A 10,431-nucleotide genomic window follows, 5' to 3' on the forward strand; every position below is an offset into this window, starting at 1 on the left:
GTTAGGATTACCAAATTTATTCTATTTGCTAAATGCCAGAATAATGAGAGAGATCATTTTTTAGACAATTTTTTATTATTTTCTTGAGAGTCAGAAGTTTACATACACTAAGATTACTATGCCTTTAAACGATTTTGGAAAGCGCAGATGATGATGTCATGTCTTTGGAAGCCTCTGATAGGTTTATTGACAACATTTGAGTTAATTAGAGGCACACCTGTGGATGTATTTTAAGGCACACCTGAAACACACTGCTTCTTTGTGTAACATCATGGGAAAATCAAAAGAAATCAGCCAAGATATCAGCAAGAGAACTGTGGACTTGCACATGTCTGGTTCATCCTTGGGTGCAATTTCCAGATGCCTAAAGGTGCTATGTTCATCTGTTCAAACAATTATACGCAAGTATAAACACCATTGGAATGTCCAGCCATCATACCGCTCAGGAAGGAGACTGTGTCCCTGAGATGAACGTGTTTTGGTCCGAAAAGTGCATCTCAACCCAAGAACAAAAGCAAAAGACTTTGTGAAGATGCTGGCTGAAGCTGGTAAGAGTGTGTCATTATCAACAGTCAAAGAGTCCTGTACCGACATGGGCTGAAAGGCCACTCTCCCAGGAAGAAGCCATTACTCCAAAAGAAATATAAAAAAGCCAGATTACAGTTTGCAAATGCACACAGGGACAAAGACCTTAATTTTTGGAGACATGTTCTGTGGTCTGACCAAACTAAAATTGAACTTTTTGGCCATAATGACCATCGTTACATTTGGAGAAAAAAGGGGGAAGCTTGCAGGCCTGAGAACACCATCCCAACTGTGAAACATGGGGGTGGCAGCATCATGTTGTGGGGTTGTTTTGCTGCAGGAGGGACTGGTGCACTTCACAAAATAGATGGCATCATGAGGAAAGAACATTATGTGGAAATACTGAAGCAACATCTCAAGACATCAGCCAGGAAGTTAAAGCTTGGGTGCAAATGGGTTTTCCAAATGGACAATGACCCTAAGCATACTGCCAAACTGCTTACAAAGTGGCTTAAGGATAACAAAGTCAATGTTTTGGAGTGGCCATCACAAAGCCCTGATCTCAATCCCATCGAAAATTTATGGGCAGAGCTGAAAAGGCATGTGCGAGCAAGGCAGCCTACAAACTTGGCTCAGTTACACCAGTTCTGCCAGGAGGAATGGGCCAAAATTCCTGCAAACTATTGTGAGAAGCTTGTGGAAGCATATCCAAAACATTTGACCCAAGTCATACAGTTTAAAGGCAATACTACCAAATACTAATGAAATGTATGTAAACTTCTGACTCTCAAGAAAATAGTAAAAAATTGTCTAAAAGATGATCTCTCTCATTATTCTGGCATTTAGCAAATAGAAATAATTGTGGTAATCCTAATTGACCAAAAACAGGAAAAGTTTAATCTGATTTAATGTTAGACGGTGAGAAAAAAAAGTTTATGTGCCTTTTTATATAGTGTATGTAAACTTCTGGTTTCAACTGTATATAGTTAAATCACTGTTGATGCAATTCTACATTCTTTCAATGTTGCTCATGTCATAGTTGAATCAAGGTTGATTCATTGTCAGAACTGATTGGAAATTCAACATTATTTCCATGTTGATCATATTGAGCACTTTCAATGTTTTTTTCAATGTCTGACATCAATGTTGATTGCAATCTTCAGCCTGACAGTATCGCAATGTTGATTCAATCACTTTTTGCTATGTGGGTAATGACCATGATTAATTTATAATATCAATAAAAGAATAAAACATCTAAGAGAGTGAATACTCTTTATAGGCACTGTAACTTGGTAAACTTGTTAAAGGAGCTAATGTGAATGGCAGGATTTACACAATCATAGCAGTTAATATGTATTACAAACACTTCTTGACTACCCTTATTTTAGTGGATCAGGGATAGAAAGACCCCCTTTATGAAGATGAGGCGTAGCAGGGGCCTTCATATCCTTCCTTCCAGTCTTTAACTGGTTATGCGTAGTGACTACTGTGTCTAGCATTTCATTGAGGTCAATGTCCCACTCAAATGGACTTAGAATAGACATGACCATTAAAGAGAGTGAACGTGAGGTGCAACTCTAACTGCAAAGGTTTCTAGGTCACACCGTCACCTCCCTCACACCAGTTCATGGCCCTTTGACTAAAATAGACTCCTAAACGTGACTCCTCATGCAAAAAGTAGGTTAAATGTCTGCATGATGGTAACACATCAAAAACAAACTTATTCAAGTGCTAGCTGCTTCATTTTCTTATTTTTTGTCATTATTGATTCATTCAGCATTGTTTTTATAATTGAATGTTTTGCAGATATAGGCATAATTGTTTTAAGACTAAAACAAAAACACAGCCTCACTGGACCAAAGTCAGCATGAGGAAATAATGAGGGGTGGGGGGCACCAGCAGCGACTAGCAGCAGGTGACTGTTGTGTGTTGGTTTATCTCACTGCAAAACAAGTTTCCTCTCAGGGCCAGTGAAGTGAAAGCTAAAGTCTCAGTTCAAGGTCAAAACCAAAGATATTTGACATGACTAGAGTAAAACCTAAAGCACAGCAGCATGAGCAGAGAAACTATACGCTGAAATGCAACTTTAAGTGTAAATATGCAGAAAAAAAGCTGCTCCTTTAGAAATGAGGGGAAAAAAACGAATGTAGGTGTGAACACATATCCTCACCATTTCACTCATTTTTTTCTATTTACTGTTGTAACTTGTTGTCTAACCCAGTTTGTACCAACACATCTGAAATGAGAGGCCTCCATGTTGTGACAATTCAAGCACAGCTACAGGCAGTCACGCAAATGACTCCAAATAAGTAACAAAAAAAGCAAACAAGTGAGTTTAAATTAACATATTTGGCAGCTGTGCTTTCCCTCTTGCCAAACGAACAAGGCACAAACTGTCCCTATGGGTACCAGCATGCATGCCTGTTTATTCTGATAACAACATCAGGTCTTAACAGCCACTTTTGTGGTAATCAAATAAAAAATGCATGGTAGAAGTATAGAGCAGATTTTTAAAAATATGTAATTAAAATCATAAAGATCTTATAATACCAGGAGCATTTTAGGTTCGTCACTGCCACTTTTATTGTCATAAGCTGCAACAAAAGTAAAAACAGAAACAAATAATTTTCTTGACAAGCTACACAATGGAGATTGAAGTTAAAATGTGAGTGTAACCTTGCAAAGCTGATAGACTGGGCAGATTTCATGTCTGTCAACAGGCTAATCCTTGATTTCGTCACATCTTGCAATCTTAAACAACTAAATAACTGATCAATATTTTCAGAGAAATTTTTTTAAGATTAATCCCAGGGATTTTCATGATCTCATGGCATGGGTTTAAAGTACCAATACCAAGAAAAGCAAACTTTTTTTTAGCAGATATGGTGTCCATTATAGGACATGCTCAGAATCTGAGATTTTAGATGAAAAGACTTAGGTCTCAAGGAAACCTGTAATGTGTCAGATTTTTGACGAAAAGGTCTCAGGGAAAAAAAGGCGCCAGTCTCAAATGAAAAGGTCTCAGACAAATAGGTCTCAGTAAAAAGGCCTTAAACTTATGGTGAAAATGTGTCAGGAAAAAAGGTGTCAGACACAGATGAAAAGGTCTCAGAAAAATGAGGATAGACTAAGATGAGAAGGTGTCAGGAACACTTTTTAATCGGTGTCTGACATCTTTTTTTCCTGGCACCTTTTTAGATTGAAGTCCGACGCCTTGTCCTGACACCTTCATCTGAAGTCTGATGCCATTTTTTCCTGATACCCTTTTTCTGAGCTTGATTCCTTTTTTTCTGACACCTTTTCATCTGAGACTGTTCCCTTTTTCCTTAGACCTGTTCTCTAGTGTTCAATACCATTATTCCCCAGCACCTTTTTGTATGAGTCTAGACCTTTTGAAATTATTCTTTTTTGTGACATAATTTTTTTTTCCCAAAATCGTTTCATCTGAGTCAAAAGCCTTTTTTCCTTGACTTTCTTTGTCTGAAGTCTGACACATTCTTTCCTGAGACCTTTTCATTTGATTCTGATGCCTGTTTTTCCTGACACCTTCATCCGAGTCTGATGTCTTTTTTCTGGACACTTTTTTGTTTTAAGTCTGATGCCTTTTTTTCTGAGACCTGTTTGTCTGAAGCCCACTGCCTTTTTCTTTACACCTTTTCATTTGAGTCTGATGCCTTTTTTTCCTAATACTTTTTCATCTTAGTCTGACACTGTTTTTCCTGAGACCTGATGCTTTTCTATCTTAGATCTATCTAAGAATTTATCTGAGATCCCTTTTTCCTGAGGCCTTTTACTCTGAAATCTGCCACCTGACTCTGAGATCTGAGGTTGTCCTGGAATGGACTTTGTAAGCAGATCTTTTTCCAAATCAACCTACTATGAAGAAAGCATAATGCAGACTGGTAATGATACACAGGTTGAACCTCTCAAGTCTGCATGTTACACAAGGAAACAGTCCAAGGAAACCCTTAAGACCACATTTTATGCAGTATTTACACAACTAAAGTAATAAATGAATGCAAATGATGGACAGTAATATGGTTTGCTGTAAACTTTACTCTTAAACTAACTACTCAAAATGAACTCCCACTCCTCTCAAGGGGTTTTCTGGACTCTGTACAGATTTAGAAAGAAACCCCTTTTTTCCCTTTTGGCCTACTTTTAGAACTGTTCATAGGTTATCTGGACCCATGTCAAAACAACATACCAGGATGACAGACACACACTGACACTAACACACACACACAAAGTAACACACTCACGCACTTATCTCTGCAATGACCTGTGGCATACTTCAGCAAACCGTGAGCAGTCAGCAAAGTCAGGGCCCTCACGTGCATGCTGTCACTGACTATATGGTAAATGATAAACATGTGGAAACTGGTTTGAAAGTTTGACGACATTTTTTGGTAGTTCAGGCTTTCACTTGGCCTTATTTTAGTTTAAGGAGGAGACTGTAAATGTTTTGTGAATCATTGTGTTCAACATTGCTATACATTTTGGTCTGGATTTAGTCACAGGGAGCATCACTGCAGATGTTAATGTAGTTATAGCCAGGCAAGTGGAGGGAGGGGGGATCTCGCCCTTTGCAGTTTCTCCTCAAATTTTATTTTCATCTTTAAATTAGAGGGCTGCACTGGAATACACTGCAAATCTTGCAGGAGATGGCTTTTACAAGACAAGGATGGAGCAAGGCAAATTTCGTAATTACAAATGAGACGGTAACAATGAAAAAAATGGAATTCCTTTGTTGCAACTAATGCAAAAAAGTTATGATGAACAGGCGACAGTCTGGCACGGAGGGACGAGAGGAGACATGCTCTGTTCTCCCTTATGAAGAAAGCATTCCTTTAAAAAAAAAAAAAAAACACTTCTCCCTGCACAAATTAAACTCTCGAGAAATGAGTCACACTGCTGTTAGAAGCAGTCACCGAGAAATAAAGAGTTTTAATGTTTTTGGTTTTGGTAAATGCTGATAAAAAGTATTTACTTCCTTGGATGTTTTACCCTTTTATTGATTTTAAAAATCAATCATGGTTAATATAGTTTGGCTTTTTTGACAAAAAAATACAAAAAACTCTTTAATGACAAAGTGAAAACAGATTTATTCAAAGTAATGTAAACTGAATAAAAATATGTGATGTAAAATAAGTGAGTGCATAAATATTCACCCCCTTCAAGTCAGTATTTAGTAGATGTATCTTTGGCTACAATCAGCACTGAGTCTGTGCAGATAGTTCTCAATCAAACTTGCACAGTTAAAGATTTAAATCTTTTTAAAAGTTAGTGTAGAATTACTTATCACTGAACAATATTAATATTGCGATTTAGTATGTGATTATTTTTTAACTTACTCATCTTATGTATTCCTCAATAGACAAGCAATAAACACAGTGTTTAAACTGAACAAAAAAGAAAATACGATTTTTTTGCAAATTATTCTATAAAAAATTGACACTTGAGTGTATACATGATGTGTAGGGAAGAACATCTCTGCAAAATTTTGTATTAAACTGTTATTTTGAAAATTGCAGTACGACATATTGCGATTTAAAAAAAAAAATGTCATTGATTGTCTATCCCTAGAATCAGTTTTGTAATACAAGAGGGAGAAACATCTGTTTAAAAAAAAGACTTTGGCTGCATTCAGGCACCCAGTAGTCTATAGTCTATACCTAAGCTTGAGCCCCAAATTCAGTCTGTTGGACCATTGTGAGCGCTCCATACTGCAGTAAAGCATAGTCCACTTCCTTGGCTTTGGCATGGATGGAAAAGGAGGGTACGACTAATGTCACACGTGCACAAGCATGGGTATGCAACATATAATCAACACCACTGTTCCCTTTGATAATCATTCAACTCAAAATAAGCCCCAAACTGAGTAACGCTACCGTCACGTTGCCTGTGTATTTATCCACCGTGCTGTCAGACTGTGCACCTTGTCAGCCACGTGTCATATTACAGTGTGATGACATTTCTGTGCCAAGACCTGGTTACCTGGTTTGACCTGGCAGTGTGAGTGCAAGCTATTGGGGGGGGGGGGCTGGGGAGAGGGGACAGGTGTGCTTCTCCTCAATATGGGGTAACTGGGCGAAAGCATTCTCATCTTTTGGCAGGGGGAGGGGCCCCCAGAGAGTGCAAAACTTATGACTGAGCAAAGACAACAAATAAATCATGTTTACAAAGCGTCTCATTAAATTTGACAGAATTTATTTGCTAGATACTCATTCATGACCCAGTAAAAATGACTGACTGCTTTATAATGAGTCCTTTCATCTGTACGCAGTCATGCAAGGATTTTCACACTCCTGTAATGCAGCTAGGTTGTTGATGAGGATGAGGCTATGGAGCTGCCTTACTCACACCACTAGTCAGCAGAAAGTAGTTACTTTGGTAAAATAAGTCAGATTGTTGCTGTTATCAGCATAACCACACTAAGCCTTTGCTGTTATTTTGTCCCCGTTAGGTATTGTTTTTTCTCCATAGGTCGGCACATGAATGCCCAGTTACTCTGATTAGGCTCAAAATTTCTACCCCTTTCTTCTGTTCCATCTAATTTGTGGTATTATAGTGCATGTCTAGATAAGAAAGAGCAGTCTAGTCTTGGTTCATATGTAAAGTGTCATAACAAAAATGAAGATAAATGTGGAATTAAAACCTGGACTCAGATATAAAAATGTTAGCAATTTATTTAAGTTTTTTTCAGAAGACCATAACAAGTGGAAAACATTAAGATGGCATGCATTCAATATAACATAAAAGTTTACTGGCTTATATATTCACCTTATCTATGCAAAACATGATAAAACCAGCATTGCAACAGAGGCCAAGACTGCAGACAAACATTCAAATGCCTTTGGGATCCTTTGAGTCAGAGTAACAATATTTACAGCAAAAAGCTGCTGCACTTCGACAATTAGCATGACTACAAGTTAAAGACATTAGCATATTTATTTTATACATAAACAATCAGCTTTGGAGACAAAATGTGTTGGCAATAAGGCAGTGATTGTGCCAAAGGTAAAAGTTTCATGCAGGACTGGCTACACAAAGATTTCAGGGATACCTCAGTTGTTATTTCATCCATCAGGTAAAAAAAATAAAAAAAGGTACAGGTCAATCCATAAAGTCTTGAAGGCTAAATACAGTACTGGTCATGACATTTTGCCTGAGAATGTTCATTTGTTGTATTCTGTTGGATGGTCGCCCTCCTCTTTCAGTATGACCGTGCGCACCAGAGCCTCTGTAACAATGTAAGGGTTGCAGTTGGCCGACGGACGCCGGTCCTCAAAGTAGCCCTTCTTATCCTGCCCAACGGCCCGAGGGATGCGGATGCTGGCGCCACGGTTTGCAACGCCAGCAGAGAACTCATCGATGTTTGAGGTTTCGTGATGACCGGTGAGGCGCCTGGCGTTGTCGAGCCCGCCTTTGGGATCATAGGCCTGGATGTGATACCTGTGTCTCTTGGCTAGTCTCTCAATCCCCTCCTCAATCACCCTGCATGGAAAAGAAATAATTAGTAACACATAAATCAAACTACCAAGACAATACTTACTTATCACATCAACATTTCTACTTACTTGAGTCCACCATCTTCTCGCATCTCCTTTGTGCTGAAGTTCGTGTGGCAGCCGGCCCCATTCCAGTTCCCAGGGATTGGTTTGGGGTCAAAGGATGCAATGATGCCAAAATCCTCACAAACTCTGTGGAGGATGAAGCGAGCCACCCACAGATGGTCTCCCATGTCAATACCTTCACAAGGGCCGACTTGGAATTCCCACTGAAACACAAAGAAAGCATCATTAAATGATTTTAAATAATTTAAATATCAAAGAAGTTAAAGTGAGGGTGAGCTACTCAAATAAATAGACACTAGGATGATACCTGAGCTGGCATGACTTCAGCATTGGTACCACAGATCTTAACCCCAGCGTACAGACAGGCCCTGTAATGTGCTTCCACTATGTCTCGCCCATATGCCTTATCTGCACCCACTCCACAGTAATAAGGACCTGAGGAAGCAGGAAAAAAGCACAGCTTAACACTCACTTAGCCTGTACAATATGTAAATGAACAATGGGATCGTCTAGAAAGCAGTCTCACCTTGTGGACCCGGAAAGCCATTGGACGGCCAGCCGAAGGGATGTCCGTCTGTGCCCAGGAGAGTGTACTCCTGCTCCATACCAAACCACGGATGGTTGTCCTCCACCATGCTCATGATCTGTTTGCAGGTGTGGCGCAGGTTGTTGTCTATTGAAACAATGCCAGGAATTAGCAAATTTAACACAGCTTTAAGACAGAAGGTAAATTTAAGTTTCTTCTCATCTGCTTACCGTCTGGCTTGCGGTTGTACTTGAGCACCTCACAGAGCACCAGCTTGTTGGGGTCTTTTCTGAAGGGGTCCCTGAACATGGCTGAGGGGATCAGGTACATGTCGCTGTTGGAGCCCTCTGACTGGTAGGTGCTGGAGCCATCGAAGTTCCACTCAGGAAGATCTAACAAAGAAAAATACTAATTAATAATCTACTTTAAACTCTCCAATCTTTCATTGTCGGTGTTGAACGCATCAATCTTACCCTCCACTGCCTTGGGCTCAAAATCCAAAGTCTTGGTCTTGCAGCGCAGCCCCTCTCCAGATCCATCTATCCAGATGTACATGGCTTGGACCTTGCCTCCCTGAGGGAGTTCCATGTATTGCTGTTTAACAGCTTTGTTCAGTTTTGAACTTGCTGAGGTGGCCATTTTCTTGACCCCAAAACCTGCAGAGGAAGAGGGCAGATGGTGAGCGTCACACAGAGGAGCCTGTATGCACATAAATACCAGAGAGGATGTATAGGGGAGAGCAAATGGCTGACTCGAAATACTTCAGCTTAGAGACATCCACAAGAAGTGCCCACAAAACAAACATCAGTGGTTCAGCCTAAAAGCTGTTTAGATTTCCTGATTTCTCTTAAAAATGCATTTCTGCACTCAAATTTAATAATTCAAGTGTACACATTGATAGTTTTAGACTATTTTACACTCATGTTTTAACGATTCATCTGTTCTCCTCTTTCAAGCAATAAAATCAACCTGTTTTTAAAGTGCTCTATAAATAAACAGCATTGTCGTGACTTAAATTATCTGTTGCTTTGACTAACACGATAAAAATATCTTCCCCGACGAGGAGGGGAGAAAAAACACACCTAACACTTACCAGATAAAGTATATGGTCAAACACAAGTGAACAAATAACCGTCAAAGCCAACCAGGGATAACAAAGACAAAGTTTCAGCAGCACCTTCACAAACAGGAAACGGATTTCGGCTCGTAGAAATTCATGCAACAACGAGAAAAAAGACAGCAAATATATCAAAGTAGAAGGCGCCTTACCTTATGTTAAGTATAAAAAAATATCAAAAGATTAAAAGAGTCTTTAGACGTGTTGTCTGTGTGAACGTTTCTATTGTTTTTCATTCCTGCCTGACTCTCTGCGGCCACCTTGTTTTTATAGCGCTGCTGAGCATCAGCTCGGCCTCTGATTGGTCGAGCAGAAACGTGATCAGCCCGTGATGAGGAGATGTGAAGGCAAGCGGTCACTGTGTTGAAATAACAAAAGGAGGAAACCCGCAGAGGGCTCTTTATCTTTAACTAACACATTATCATCTCTGTGAGACTTAAAAAAAAAAACCCAACAAACAGAAGAAAAAAATTAGGGCAACTGAGACAGCGGATTGAAATGAAGAACATAGAGAGGCAGAGAGGTTGAGACATTCTCACAGGTCGGGGTAAACAAGTGGTGCGCCCCCTCGTGACGATAAACAGACTCTTGTACATTTGTGTGATCCTTGAAGTCCTAAGACTTTGTTTGAACACCCAGACGTCAGCTTTCATTTTGGAACGAGCGGAGCGAGGACTCTATGGAAA

The 10,431-nt window shown here is 39.5% G+C and overlaps 1 protein-coding gene across 1 annotated transcript; it reads right to left on the bottom strand.

Moving 5' to 3' along the window:
* Positions 1-7,196: 7,196 nt before the first annotated feature.
* Positions 7,197-10,048, bottom strand: glulb (glutamate-ammonia ligase (glutamine synthase) b). Its single transcript, XM_041791930.1, has 7 exons — positions 9,898-10,048; positions 9,102-9,284; positions 8,859-9,020; positions 8,629-8,775; positions 8,410-8,537; positions 8,106-8,305; positions 7,197-8,022 (listed from the first exon to the last, which is right to left on the bottom strand). The coding sequence occupies exons 2-7, from the start codon at positions 9,265-9,267 to the stop codon at positions 7,704-7,706; spliced, it is 1,122 nt and encodes a 373-aa protein (XP_041647864.1). The 5' UTR covers positions 9,268-9,284; positions 9,898-10,048; the 3' UTR covers positions 7,197-7,703.
* Positions 10,049-10,431: the final 383 nt, after the last annotated feature.

This window comes from Cheilinus undulatus, linkage group 7 (genome assembly GCF_018320785.1).
Source record: "Cheilinus undulatus linkage group 7, ASM1832078v1, whole genome shotgun sequence".
Lineage (NCBI taxonomy): Eukaryota > Metazoa > Chordata > Actinopteri > Labriformes > Labridae > Cheilinus > Cheilinus undulatus.

Excerpts from the sequence above, each read along its gene's own strand:
- glulb (XM_041791930.1), bottom strand. The coding sequence starts at position 9,267 with ATGGCCACCTCAGCAAGTTCAAAACTGAACAAAGCTGTTAAACAGCAA. Across the intron at positions 8,776-8,858 it reads GTACAACCGCAAGCCAGACG|ACAACAACCTGCGCCACACC; the intron begins GTAAGCAGATGA and ends TTGTTTCAATAG. Across the intron at positions 8,306-8,409 it reads CTGAAGTCATGCCAGCTCAG|TGGGAATTCCAAGTCGGCCC; the intron begins GTATCATCCTAG and ends TTTGTGTTTCAG.